Source organism: Sorex araneus, chromosome 3, assembly GCF_027595985.1.
Source record: "Sorex araneus isolate mSorAra2 chromosome 3, mSorAra2.pri, whole genome shotgun sequence".
NCBI lineage: Eukaryota > Metazoa > Chordata > Mammalia > Eulipotyphla > Soricidae > Sorex > Sorex araneus.
The window spans coordinates 60,153,651-60,169,397 of NC_073304.1; the positions used below are offsets into that span (position 1 = coordinate 60,153,651).

The window sequence follows — 15,747 nt, forward strand, 5'->3', positions numbered from 1 at the left end:
AAAATGCCTTGTAAGGCATCAGTGATACTGAAAAATGTGTCTTCAGACAGTAACATTTGTACTTAGAAGAGTTACCTTTTTACGCGTAGTTTCTTACGTCTCAGGAATTGTAAAGACTTGAGTCTTTTCTCTTCTGAAATTTCTAATTTAGCTCTTCTTATATGCTTAATTTCTTTTCCTCTAATTTGCAACAATTCTGATGATTCTTTCTTTAAAAGAATATAAAATGTATCTTTAAAATTTTGACCCAACATACTTTCTCTCAAATTTAATGGTTCCTCTTATATCTAAACTCCTAATTTCTATACAATTCTATAATGCTAATCCTAAATATAGTTATTTTCCTATAAATTCATTCCTAAATTTTATATCTATACTTTCATAGCAACAAAAATTATCATACCATAATTATTTATAAAATGTTATTCTTTACTTAAAAATAACATAGGACATTAGCTCTTTCTCCCCATAAATCTACTTATTTATATTGGTGTTTTTAATATAATTTACTCTTAGTCTTTTAACATTTTGGTAAGACTGATAATTAGAAACGCAATCCAAAATAAATTTTAATGTAACTTTTAAAGCAATATTAGTTTATACTTGTTTTTGCCATTTAGGAAAAAAAGTATAGTTTGTTTCATAATAATTACCTTTTCTTCATTGTAAACATTGATTTCAAAGATTTCTTCCCAAAATGTGCATAACTATGACAGTATCTCATCTAATGATATTTCTCTCTGTTGCTAACCCCATGTTTGCGAGGAGGGGACCACACCTAGTACTGCTCTAACTCTGCACTCAGGAATCACTTCTGGCAGGCTTGAAGGACCATATGGGATCCCAGGGATTGAATCTGGGTTGGCGATGTGTAAGGCTTGCGCCCTACTCCATATCTTTATAGGGGCAACCCCCAACAAGGTGCTGGGGCCAGGGATGCTCCTGGGGATAATCAATATGATGGCCAGGTGCTTGACCAGAAATGCATGTTACTCCGGCAGGTAGGGCTGGAGGGTTATTAAGCAGTGGTGCTGGTGAGGCTAATGTGGTGCTGGGGATCAAATTCAGTAACTTGCACATAGAAGGCATGTGCTCTACAACATGAGCTTTCTCAAAAAGCTTTACTTCAGTTTTTTGAGACTATTTAACAGTGGGAGCTCCTTGTGAAAAACAGAAATCTGTGATCAAGGAGGATAGATGAACAGATAAATGGCAATTCATTTTTTTCTTTCGTTTCCTTCAGTATTGTGATAATGGAGTGCTTGCTCTCTCTGTCTCTGTCTCTCCTCTCTTTATAACTCTGTCTTTCTCTCTCTTTATTTCTCTCTTTCTCTCTCATACACACACATTTATGGTACTCAAATATGGGGGCGAGGGAGATGGCTGTGGCATTTTCAGATGTCATACACTAGCTTCAGTGCTCGGCACTCAAAGTGCTCATCAAAGGTCACCTTTCGGTGATGGTGCATACTAATCCAGCTCCAGGAATCTCAGGCAGCCGAGCTGCCAAACACAAACATGGTAGTATCATACACGCATCAGCACTGGGGAGCTAACTCGCTTGCCTTGCACATTTGCAAGGCAAGTACTCTAAGCTGCTGAGCTATCCTTTCAGACCTCGAAAACTTAAAACTTAGTATGTAAAAGCAGTGAGTTATTACAACTATTGGATAGGGGCTGACGATAAAGAAAGCTCATAATACAGGGTACTCTATATCAGCATCTAATTAATATTTAAAATTTGTCTACAATCTCTATCATCCATATTAGCATGAATATTATCAGAAAGAATCTGGATACATTCAAAGTGAGCTAGTCACTTTGCCTTTGAAATTTCCAGTGTACTCACCCAAATGTAAAACCATGCATACATTTGTCCCAAATTAATTTCATCACAGGAAAAATCAAAAAAAAATCTCATGAGAAATTACTGGCAATTCCAAAAAGTAACCCTTCCATATTCTTAACAAAATCATTGGGAAATATGCTAAATTAGACATAACCTTATGAAAGTGCACTAGGAACTTTGTTGACCATTCATCCTTTGTGTAACTAATTTAAAAACCCATATAACAGTTTAATGGACCACAATCCATTCTACCAAACTCTCAGTGGGGGCCAGAGTCAAGGTACAGAAGGTAGGGCACTTGCCTTGCACACAGCTGACCCGGATTCAATCCCTGGCATCGCATATGGTTTCCTGAGTACCAGTAGGAGTTATTTCTTTTTTTTTTAATTTTAATTTTTTTATTGAGTCACCATGTGGAAAGTTACAAAGTTTTCAGGTTTAAATCTCAGTTATACAATGCTCGAATACCCATCCCTTCACCAGTGCACATATTCCACCACCAAGAATCACAGTATAGCTCCACCCCGCACCCCCACACCCCTAACCCCCCCACGCCCCTAGCCCCCCCACCCTCAGCCCCCCTGCCTGTGTACCTAATAAATTTCACTTTACTTTCACTTTGATTGCATACAGTATTTCAACAAAACTCACTATTATTGTCTGGAGAGTCTCTCCCCTAAAGTCAGACCTGCTGAAAAGGAAGCATTAGATAATTTGTTTTCCATTGCTGAGGATGAAGAGGTATGAGGTCAAGTGACCACACTTAGAGGCCTCTCGGTTTTGGGTTTCTGTATTTTAGTATGTTAGTAATTAAGTCTCATGTTGAGTGAAATGAGTCAGAAAGAAAGAGAGAGACATAAAAAGATTGCACTCATATGTGTAATATAATGTAACTGAGAAGTACAAGTTGACTTAGGAGTTATTTCTGAGTATGGAGCTAAGAGAAACCCCTGAGCATTGCCAGGTGTGACCCAAAAACCCAAAATAATAATAATAATAATAATTATTATTATTTTTTTTTAAATAAAAAAATACTCTCCTTGGGAAGCCTTCATAAATGCATTGCTGAAATCTAAGGAAAATAATAAAAGCTAACATTTACTGACTTCTCATATGCAGAGAGCTTTACCATGATACTGTTGTGAAGAACTTCAAACTCAACACTTTCTTAATGTTCAGTCTAACAATTCTGGAAGAGGAAATATGTTGGATTTCCAAAGTTTGTCCGTAGAAAACATATACTGGTTTCAGATGATTATAATATACTTTTATAATGACTCAAAAATATCCTTTTACTAATTCAGTAATCATTTCAAGTTTTACTCAAGGATCAATGCATACAGTACAGAAGCCACAGGCCTGACCCTTTAACAAATTCAAACTCAAATTCCCCAGACTTCCAGCTTCCCCTCCCATTTCAGCAACACCTCAAAGCTACCTCTGACAGGAACACAAGCTAAAGCCTATCTCTCTGAGCCAACAGGCTCAGATATCTAAGTTACTTCTTCAAATCTTACAAATCTTGGGCTTCAGGTTTCTTTTATCAATTCTTTCTCTCTCCTATTCAAACTAAAGATCATTCTCCTTGCCAGATTTAAGGGAAGAAAACTACCAGTTTATTAGCTTCCTTTACTCTTTGTCGTAATACTGTTTATTTAAAACCTCAACCTTTTTCCAAAAAAATTAAGGCAGCTCTGTCATCTGTTGTCATCACACTATTCATCTATAATGACAGGGTTATCCTTCCTTTTTTCTCTCTTTGCTCCAAAACTAACATTAAAAAAAAAAACACTGTTTTTATTCTTAACGTTATTCACAGGCCTCAACCCATTCTGGATCTTAGCCTTCTTGATATAATTGTTGTGGCCACATGCCACTTTTATGTTTATCTATGGATATATATTTCTTCTTTTATCTCTTGTATATTTTTAAAACTCTAAATGCAATATATCACTTATAATTGTCTTGTGAGAATTTGGGGGAAATTGTGGCATCCTATATCTCTTAAAATTTCATTTTGAATATTAGAAAATCTTACATGTAATTTTATAGATTTTTGTTTTGTCTGGGGGCCTCATACAGTGGATCTCAGGGTTTACTCCTGACTTTACATTCAGGGATCACTCCTGGAGTAGCTTGGGAACCATATGTGGTGCTGGAGATCAAATACAGGTTGGCTGCTTGCAAGGCAAGTACCTGCTGTACTCTTCCCGGCTCCTAATTTCATAGATTTTCTATGTATATTTTTACCTTCTCAAAAGTTCAATAATATTCTCACGGACTCCTGTGTTTATGTTTATTATTTCTTCATCATGTCAAAATTCTCTGTCTCTCTGTCTGTCTGTCTGTCTCTCTCTCTCTCTCTCTCTTTCTCTTTTGGTCATGATCTGGACCAGAATTTTAAAACCTGTACTAATAAGCTTCTAAGATTAGAAATTTTCAATAAGGTAAGAATTGATCAAATTCTATTTCATTTTTGCTGAACCAAACCTCCCAATATCTATCTAAGCAGACAAAATTTTGCCTTATTCTTTTATCGATTTCTGTGATTATTCTATTAACTCTATCAAGAGAGATCTTCTTACTCCCCTGATCTGGCCTAACTTCCTAGATTTTCCGCTCCTGATTTTTGTACAAGAAATGTGAAACTAACTTCATGAATTCAAATATCCAAGCTAAAACATACAAATATCCAAATAACCATGAGTAAAATTCATGCTTAATAAATGACCCTGATATGTCAGCACAAATAAATAAAATATAATGATGAAAATTTGGTGAAATTTCACAGGAATATACTCAGTGCAATTTCTGATCTGTCCCTCAAAATTTCTGCAATATTTTTGGATTTTGTTTGAAGGCTTCTTAACTATTTTCCAAGTCTCCCTGAACAAACCATTTCTTCTAGATTCATGAAGAGTAATCAGTCAATCTCTAGTCACTTTTTTGCAGTTGAGAGTGGATTCATACACATAACTAAAACCTTGTTATTTGTTGCTGTTAAGTGTTGCAAAGTGCATAAAGAAAGAAAGTTTCAGAATAAGACCACTTCAGTTCAAATCCTTGTATAACTTAAGCAGATGGTTGTTCATGACCAAGTTACTTATCTTGCTCATTACTGTTTTTTCTTTCAATTATAAAACAATGATAGTAAGAGAGTTGTCATTTGGGGCCGGAGCGAAAGCACAGCGGGTCAGGCATTTGCCTTGCACATGGTCAACCCAGGTTCGATTTCCAGCATCCTATAAGGTCCCTGAGAACAGAACAGGAGTAATTCCTGAGTGCAGAACCAGGAGTAACTCTTGTACATCGCCAGGTGTGACCCAAAAAGCCAAAAAAAAGAGAGAGAGTTGTCATTTTGTAAAAAGACACTTACAAAATGGTTAACACCATTTATCTCTATTATAAACAATTTCAGTTATCCTAGGAAAATACTGCTTGATTTTACCAAAAAGAAATAATTCTGCATAACATGTTAATTACCACTTAATAGCAACCACAACAAACCTCTGCATCAAATTAAAGCATTTCTGCATGGCAAAAGAAACACGGCCTAAAACTAAAAGACAGCTAATGGAATAGGAGAAAATATTTGCAGTCAACTCATTAGATAAAGAGTTGAGGGGCTGGAGTGATAGCACAGCGGGTAGGGCGTTTGCCTTGCACCCGGCCAACCCAGGTTCAATTCCCAGCATCCCATATGGTCCCCTGAGCAGCGCCAGGGGTAATTCCTGAGTGCAGAGCCAGGAGGGACCCCTGTGCATCGCCGAGTGTGACCAAAAAAACAGCAAAAAAAAAAAAAGAGTTGATGTCCAGGATGTATTAAGTGCCCATAACAATCAACAACAAAAAAATCCCAAAACACCATCAAAAAATGGGAAGAGGAAATGAACAAGGACTTCACTGGGGAAGACAAAGGGATGGCTAACAGGCACATGAAGAAATTCTCATCATCACTTGTTATCAGGGAAATTCAATTCAAGATAACAAGATACCATCTCACATCAGTGAGAATAGCACAGATCAAAAATAATGGGAACATTCTGTGTGGGCAGGGACATTGTGAAAAAGGGACTTTCATCCACTGCTGGTGGGAATATTGTCTGGGTCAAACCCTCTGTAAAACAGTATGGAGGGCTCTCAGTAAATTTAAGTCAGCTGCCATAAGACCCAGCAATTTCACTTTGGGGCATTTATACACAGGACAGAAAAACATTCATTCAAAAAGATATATACACACCTTTATTCATTGCAGTACTCAGTACAATCGCTAAGATTTGGAAACCAACCAGATATCTGACAACAAATCAGTGGATCATGAAGATGTGGTACATATACACAATGGAATTCTATGCAGTAATAAGGAAGGATGAAATCATGCAGTTTGCTGCAACATGGATGGAACTGAAGATATCATGATAAATGAAGTAAGCCAGAAGAAGAAGCACAAACACAGGGTGATATCACTTATATGTAGTATTTAGAGAAACTGGATGAGGAAATGTAATGGTTTAAAGGGGGAATGCTTAAATCACCCTTGGTCCCAAGTATAGGGAGGATAAGTAAAAACAAAAAGGGGAGAGGTGGGGGAAAGAGGCAGTTGGAAGGAACGTGGGGCAAGAGTCAATGTACATTGGTAGTGTTAAGGAATGATAGAGCTAAATATTCAAACCACAGAGTCAACAACACTGAAAGCACAAGACCAAAACTTAAATAAACAAACTTTAAAAGGTGCCTGTTGTGATGGCAGGTTGGGGTGAGGGTGGGGGTGGGAGATGGAACCTGGGAACACTGGTGAAGGGAAGATTAACCTGGTGGCAGGATTGTGGATGGAACACTGCATGTCTAAAATCCAAGTATGAGTAACTTTGCAAATCATGATGCTTTCACAAAATAAATTCAAGGAAAAATAGTTAAATGCATCAAAACAAGAGCAAGAAATGTCTATCAACATTCATGAGAGACTAGGTGGCTAAATCACAATTTAGAAAATTCATTTTATTCCTTGACACATTTAGTGACTAGCCATTTGCCTATTGTGCCTTAAGTTTCTTCCTAAAGTCTCAATGTTCTTGTAGGAGAGCATATTCGAAAATTACCTGTGCATAAAATATTTTTATCATAATTACCCAGTCTTTTAGTATTGCTTTTAAAATATTCACATCTTATGATGTCTACTTAACACACAGACTCCACTGAGGACAGTTAGCAATGAGGGGGTTCACTTAGGCTTGGCAAGCTACATTTTATATCCCAAGCAAACTCGTTAGAAATATGGAGAATTCTTCTGATAGAGTGGGTGAGCAATAATAGGGTGTGTCCCCTCTGCCTGGCAACAAAATGTTTGCTCAACTATTATTAATTGTAGCTGTTCTTTATTGCCTATAATTGCTGAAAGATCAATTTGATAATATTGTTTACCATAAACCTAAGAAGGGAGGACTTGAGAAATAAAGAAAAGACAGAAGACAACTTCACTAATCCAGACAGAGGGTCACAGAGACCTAGACTAGGATGGTAGCAACTGGAAAAATCTAAGAAAAAATTTATAAGAAATAATGTCTGGTAGAAATAGAGGCCTCAAAGGACTGACTATATGTAAAAGGAAGATAAGGGGAAGATCAAGATAAAGCCAAAGCTTCAGAGTTGGAAGTTTTGAATATAAGTAATAGAACTAGTAATAGCTAGTGACTTCAATGACACAAATTAGGAGCTTGGGCATTGGTAAAGAGAAACACAGGAGAAAGACTGACCAGGAAAATTGTTTACCCAAGAGTGGGGGGTCATTCCATCTGAACCCCACTGGGAGAGAATTTCTGGTGATAACTGATATAATAGGCTATATGTTCAGGGTAGGGGGCACTTTTAAATTCTTAATTATAATATAATTATATAGGTATTTTCAGAAAAAAAGTATTAAAGTCAGAAGATACTCAAAGGAAAAATACTAAGCAATTTGTCATAAGGTGATATGCAAATATAGTAAAACCGTAAAAATTATGAAGACAAATCTGGGATATGAATCTGTAAACCAATGATACAATAGTGAAAAACTCAGAGATATGAAATAAATATAAAAACAGGGCTAAATTATAAAAAATACACAATTCACCCAAGCCCAGACCCTGGGCTTTTTGGTTTTGATTCTGTAAAGATGGTAATAAGAAGATCCTGGATTGATTTCTCAAAACCTTGAGATTCTTTCTCTCCTTAAAATAGTCCCGTTGGGCCAGCAAGATAATACAGTGGATAAAATGCTTGCCTTGCACAAAGCTGACTTAGGTTCAGTACTCAGCACCCCATATGTTCCCCCAAGTACCACCAGGAATGATCTCTGAGTGCAGAGTCAACTCTGGAGCACATTTGGGATGGCCCAAATTGCTTCCCATCAAAAGTCTTTACAGAGCAAGAGAGAAAAAGGCCATAAGGCCAACTCTGTTCAGTCCCCATCACTATATATGGTACCTCCCAAGCATAGGACTAACCCCTGATTATCACTGAGTGTGGCTGAAACCCCACCTCCCACTAAAAAAGAATAGAGCCAGTACAGAGACACAAATTTGTGCTTCAGAGGCTCACCTGAAAAAAACTAGTCACAACAAATACAGAAGTAGGGAATCCAGGTAGACAGGGTGAGAGCAAGTTTTAGATTGCTACCCAGAATAGCTATCGTTCCAGTCCAGCGAATAGAGTGTTTCCCTTGCACACAGCTGACCAGGGTTGATTCCTCCATCCCTCCCAGAGAGCCCAGCAAGCTACCAGTGGTATCCTGCCCACAAGCCAGAGCCTGGCAAGCTATCTATGGTGTATTTGATGTGCAAAAATACAGTAACAAGTTTCACAATGGAGACGTTACTGGTGCCCGCTCAAGCAAATTGATGAACAACACGATGACATACAGTGCAGTGCTACCCAGATCAGCAAAAAAACAGACTCTTAACCCATAGCCCCCACTGTAATGAAGTGTAAAAGTCCACCAAAATTAATGGGTGAAGTCTGAGAGGGTCCTCCAGCATCCACTACTACCTTTTAAGTTCTCAAGATGACTTAACAGTGAAGATAAATGTTACCAGAACATAGGGAATAGAGCAAAAGCTATTTGAAAAAGAAAATTCATAGCAATGTAAGCCTTCATTGGGAAATAAAAAAAAGTTCAAATAAATAACTTAAATATCCACCATAAGTTCTTAGAAAAGTATCAACAAAGAGTCTGAATTAACCAGAGAAAGTAAATGAAAAAACTGAGAGGAAACCAGCAAAATAGAAACCTAAAAAAAAATACAAAACATCAATAAAACCAAGAATATGCTTTTCAAAATAATAAACAATATATACAAATCATGAGCAAGTCTCACAAAGAAAAAATAAGAGAAAAAGTTCTAATAAGTTGAATCATAAATGAAAGAAGTTATGATATATACCATAGAAATTTAAAGTACTACCCAAGACTACTCTGGAAAAACCCTATTCCACAAAACTAGAAAACACAGTAGAGATAAAATTTTGGAATCCTATATTTTCCCAAGACTGCATAAGGAAGCGGAACACCTAAGCAGAAAAATCACTTACAAGGTAATCAAAATAGTAAATCAAAAATTTCCCCCAGAATGCAGTTGGGGATAGAGAAGGGACCAACATGACAAAGACAGTTGGAAATAATCTTTTTGTATAAGAACTGCATGCTGAAAGTGGGAGAGGGAGCCGTATAATAATTTCTCATTATGTGTATTGCAAACCATAATGATCAATAAGGGAGGAAGAGAGAGAGAGAGAGAGAGAGAGAGAGAGAGAGAGACAGAGGAATGACTGTAACCTGACCATAAACAGTTTTGTAACTCTGTATCACACAGTGATTCCCCCAAAATAAAAACACATGTCCAAGGTCCAAGTGGGTTAACTAGTGAGTGCTTCTAAACCTCAAAGACATACTTCCTGTCTTTCTCAGTTTCTTCCTGGAAGTTGAAAAAACAGGAATCATCCCAAATAGTTTCTATGAGGTCAGTATAATCCTTGATATAAAAGCAGACAGAGTCATCACTATAAAAGAAAGCTATAGAAAAAGAGAAACAGACATAGAAAGATGGCACTCATCTGTGGAATATAAAGGAACAGAATGGGAGACTTACACCCAAGAGTAGTAGAAATAAGAATCAGGAGATCTGCCCCGCAGCTTGGAAACTGGCCTCACATGCTGGGGTGAAAGGCAGCTGATATAGAGAAGGGAACACCAAGTAGAGGATTTTGGGAGGACCCACTTGGGTTGAAAGATGCATGCAAAAGTAGACTATAGACCGAACATGATGGACACTCAATACCTCTATTGCAAACTACAACACCCAAAAGGAGAGAAAACAAAAGGGAATGCCCTGCCTCATAGGCAAGATGGGGTGGTGGGGAATGGGGTAGAGGTGGTAGGAGGGATACTGGGAACACTGGAGGACGAGAATGGGCACTGGTGGAGGGATGTAAATGATCACTGTATGACTGAAATGCAAACATGAAAGTTCATAAGTTTGTAACTGTACCTCATGGTGATTCACTAATAAAAAAATTTTTAAAGAAAGAAAGCTATAAACCAACACTCCTGATGAACCTAGATAAAAAGTTCTCTTACTTTAAACCCCCTCAAATGTGGTACGGTGATCTTGCTGTTGTCCTTATGTGTTACAAACATATACAGTATAACCTTATGGTAAATGGGTGTTTCACTGACAAAGGTGATAGAGTTAACATAAGGAAAACTTTTTATCACCTTTACATTGGTATTGCTTTTAGTCCATTCATATAATAATAGAGCCCCTCCCAACATTCAAATTCATTATAATGGATTTCTTAACATTAGCTTTAACTTAAAATTTGGGATTATTTCACACAGAAAACATAAGACCTAACTATAACCACTTTACTTTGTAATGTGCTTACAAAGGTGGCAGGTGAGGTAGATGGGAGGGATGGCAAATGAAATATGGGGACAATGGTAGAAGGAAGTTGACACAGTGGGAGATTGGTGTTGAAATATTATATACCTAAAACTCAACTATAAATAACTTTGTAAATCATGGTTCTTTAAATAAATTATTTTTACAATTTTTTTAATTGAATCACCGTGAGATAGTTACAAACTTTCATGTTTGGGTTACAATCACACAATGATAAAACACCCATCCCTCCACCAGTGCACATTCCCCACCATTGATATCACCAGTATACTCTCCCTTTCCCACCCTCTCCCTGCCTCCATGGCAGATAATATCGCCCATACTCTCTCTCTATTTTTGGGCATTATGGCTTGCAACACAGACACTGAGAGGTCATCATGTTTGGTCCATTATCTACTTTCGGCACACATCTCCCATCCCGACTGATTCCTCCAGCCATCATTTTCTTAGTAATCCCTTCTCTATTCCATCTGCCTTCTCCTCTCTGGTCATGAAGCAGTCTTCCAGCTATGGGGCAATCCCCCTGGCCTTTGTATCTACTGTCCTTGGGTGTCAGCCTCATGTCATGTTATTCTATACTCCACAAATGAGTGCAGTCCTTCTATGTCTGTCCCTCTCTTTCTGACTCATTTAACTTAGCATGATACTCTCCATGTCTATCCATTTATAAGCAAATTTCATGACTTCATCTCTCCTAACAGCTGCATAGTATTCCATTGTGTAGATGTCCCAAAATTTCCTTAACCAGTCATCTATTCTAGCACACTTGGGTTGTTTCCAGATTTTGGCTATTGTGAACAGTGCTGCAATGAATATATAGGTACAGATGTAATTTCTACTGTGCTTTTTTTTTTTGCAGCCTCAGGACATGTTCCCAAGTGGTATTGCGAGGTCATATGGAAGTTCAATTTCTAGTTTTTGAAGGACTGTCTATATTGTTTTCCAGAAAGGCTGAACCAGTAGACATTCCCAATTTTAAAAAGTCCTCAACAAAATCTCTTTTAATTTTTTTCAGACTACATATTATAGAGGCACAGTGATTTATAGCACTCTAAATGATAGTTTCATGAATATATTTATGTGTAGTTTCATTTTATGTGTAGTCATTATTGTGATAGTGTCACACAAACATTGATAATTGAATAAAGAAACTAATATATCTACACAATGGAACACTACTCAGTTATAAGAAAACATTAAATCATGTAATTCTCAGCAACATTGATGAAACCAGAGGGTATCATGCTAAGTGGTTAATCAGAGGAAAAGGCACCAATACTGAATGATCACTCTTGTGCAGTATAAAAAAAATAAAACAGTAAAAGTGGCCAAAGGTAACAGCCCTTGGATGGGTGTACAGAATGGAATTTGCTAAGGGGGTGGGGTAGGAAGTGTCCTTTCCTGAGAACTTGAAGACATTTGTAGAGGGACACTGTTGCCCTGGTGGTAGGTGTGATGTTGGGAAACTAAATGTCTGAAAGCATTTTAAAGAATATTATAAATAAAAGTATCTAAACAGAAATTGGAGAAACGGAAAACAAAATCCATTTTAAAATTTAAAATGTCTTCTCTTCCCAGGGTTGCATTAAAGACTAAAAACCTCAAACAAACACACGGGTTTCTCCTTTTTCAGATGAGCAATCTATATATCAAAGGTCCTTTTTCCAGGGCAAAATGCTTCTCCCCTCCCCATGCCTTACCAAGCTCATTTATCCTTATCTACACATCTTCAACTCTCATAACTGCTTCCAACAAAAATAATGTTTTACCTTTAAAGATATCCTCTTGGCTGCTTTTGAATCACTTGGAGGCTGTTCACTTTCCAGAAGTTTGCTTGATTCAGTTACTGGCACAATTTCGAAAGTTTCCTGAAGTTTTAACAGGCTTTCTGTGTCTGAGATCCCCCATTCTATTGCATCCTCTGGTTCAAGCTGGAAATCACTTGAACGAACTCCATAAAGTTCCTCAGACACAGGCTGTTGCTGGATGTAAATATAAAAGAACGCTTTTCATATTAATCCATCTAAAGCATTAGGACATGCAGTGATTTCTGTCTGGTAAAGTATGTGTAAAAATATATGACTGGAATTAAGCTGAAGTAGTAAGATTCCTCTGAAGATTTAGAAAGAAATATTTAAATTGACCTAAAAGGATTGTGAAGCCAAGTAAACTACTTTCCTTGGCCCTTGGCTCAGCTACCCCACAATTAGTAGGCACCACATCTAAGGAAATTTTACCGTACCTGACCCCACCCCACATTCAGAGTCAAGGTGCACTAAACATCTGGCTTCTGCCCAACCTGACCCAATCAGTAAAACTTCTTCACAAAATATCACTCTTCTATGTTACTTTAATAATCTTACTGACTTAATCTCTCATCACGTTTTAAGGGAAGAATCTTTAAATACATATTTGGTTATAACCCAATTTTTAACCAAGTTTACTTAGGATGATGGAACACTGGCAGGTAAACTTCCTTGCTTCTGTCTGGCAGAATGGCTCTAAAAAAATCATTTAAAACTTCATTGCTTCCAATTAACAAGTGATAAAACCAATCGAACATATATGAAGGTCTGAATTTTATAGAATGATTTAGAAATGTTGAAAATGTAGCTATTTCCGGCATTCATTTGCTAATAAGTAAAAAAGAAAAGATATCATAAAGTATTAAATATTTGGGAGGGGGCACATTCAGTGGTACTCAGGGCTTATTCCTAGCTATATGCTCAGTATCACTCCTAACAGGCTTGGGGAACTATATGGGATGCCAGGGATGGAACCTGAATTTGCTTCATGCAAGGCAAATGCTCTATTATTATCCATTTCTGTATTTAGCAAGAAGGATGAATGAACTTGAAAATTAGCTTGTAAAATGAAACTAACCTAGAGCTCATGTTCTTTATACCTGGAGTGGTAGAAAGAAATAGAACTTTAAACCAGATGTACTTTAATTCAAATCCTGGATTTGTTAATTAACAGATGTGTCAACTTGGTCGAGTTATTTGACACTTTTTAGTCTTTCTTGATTTATGAAAATGAGTTAATAAAATCTCCACAATGTGGCAGAATAAATGCATGGAAATAATAAGTCAGGACCCTTACTCTGCCACCTATAATGAACTCATTCATTTCACGTTTCTCAACTTTTAAAGCTGTTAATCATGGCTCTTCTTTTGAATTCCTCTGCTCCACTACATAGTCTCTCTGGATTCCAGTTAGGGAGATTAATAGATAAATAAATTAATAAATTAACCACTTTCCAGAATAGAAACCAGAAAAAAAGCAGAGCTTGAGAATAGGGAAATGTTGATCCTCAATCTGTTATTGACCTTCTCTGACCAACTTTACCCCACTGCAAAGCCTTTTTTGATTGATATCACTATTCTGGTTCTGCCTTTACCCTTTATTTTGCCTTACATCACACTATGCATTACAATAATCTAATAATCAGAAAAATGATAATTAACTATGATCTCATTTAATTTTAATTTCGACAACTCCATGAAGTACTTCCTAAGATTGGTCTGTAATGTCATTTTAAAGACAAAAAAAAAAACCTAAGGCCTAAAGAAGTAAACCACCCTAGGTCATATAGAGAGCAAGCAACAAATCCGTGGTTGAAATCAAACAATCTGATTCCAATTTGTAACTACTATTATCCCCTCTTTGTCCTCCACTCAGCAGATTGGTGATTCTCAAAGTATCATCCACCTCTGCTGACAGTCTTCATCACCCTTTCAATGGATCTTCAAATTCAAACCATTTTTCATAAAAATACTCACTTATTTGCCTTTTTTACTGTGTTGACATTGCTCTGATGATGAAAAATCATTGATAGGTAAAATAACAGACTAATACTTTTCTTTTTTTCCTTTTTTTTAAATTTTTTTAATTTTATTGAATCACTGTGAGATAGTTACAAGCTTTCATGTTTGAGTTACAATCATGCAATGATCAAACACCCATCCCTCCACCAGTGCACATTCCCCACCACCAATATCCCTGGTATACCCTCCCTTTCCCACTCTCCCCCTGCCTCTATGGCAGACAATATTCCCCATATTCTCTCTCACTTTTGGGCATTATGACTTGCAACACAGACACTGAGAGGTCATCATGTTTGGTCTATTATCTACTTTCAGCATGCATCTCCCATTCCAACTGGTTCCTCCAGCCATCATTTTCTTAGTGATCCCTTCTCTATTCCATCTGGTTTTCCCCTCCGCTCATGAAGCAGGCTTCTAACTATGGGGCAATCCCCCTGGCCCTTGTATCTACTGTCCTTGGGTGTCAGCCTTATGTGATGTTATTTTGTACTCCATAAATGAATGCAGTCCCTCTAATGTCTGTCCCTCTCTTTCTGGCTCATTTCACTTAGCATGATACTCTCCATGTTTATCCATTTATAAGCAAATTTAATTACTTCATCTCTCCTAACAGCTGCATAGTATTCCATTGTGTAGCCTCTGACTAATGCCAGGCACAAAAGTCAGATCAAAGTGGATTAAAGAACTCAATATCAGACATGAATCTATACGGTTGATAGAAGAAAATGTAAGCAAAACTCTCCACGACATTGAAGCTAAAAGCATCTTTAAGGATGAAACAGCACTGACCATGCAAGTGCAAGCATGCATAAACAAATGGGACTACATCAAACTAAGAAGCTTCTGCACTTCAAAAGAAACAGTGACCAAAAATACAGAAAGAGCACACAGAATGGGAAAGAATATTTACCCAATACCCATCTGATAAGGGATTATTATCCAGGATATACAAGACACTAGCAGAATTGTATAAGAAAAAAACCTCCAACCCCATCAAAAAACAGGGAGAAGAAATTTCATTATATTGTATGCATAGAAACAGAAGTTTCCTCAAAAAATAATAACAAATGGCCAAAAGGCACATGAAAAAATGCTCCACATCACTAGTCATCGGGGAGATACAAATCAAAAC

General features: G+C 37.1%; 1 protein-coding gene across 1 annotated transcript in view; it reads right to left on the minus strand.

Annotated features, from left to right (window-relative positions):
- The window catches only part of TTC6 (tetratricopeptide repeat domain 6), a 211,106-nt gene that overhangs the window by 136,703 nt on the left and 58,656 nt on the right, over positions 1-15,747 (minus strand). Inside the window, exons 3-4 of the mRNA XM_055132084.1 lie at positions 12,558-12,770; positions 76-209 (exon numbers count right to left, since the gene is read on the minus strand). Coding sequence (XP_054988059.1) covers positions 76-209; positions 12,558-12,770 — 347 coding nt within the window. The remainder of the gene's footprint in view (positions 1-75; positions 210-12,557; positions 12,771-15,747) is intronic.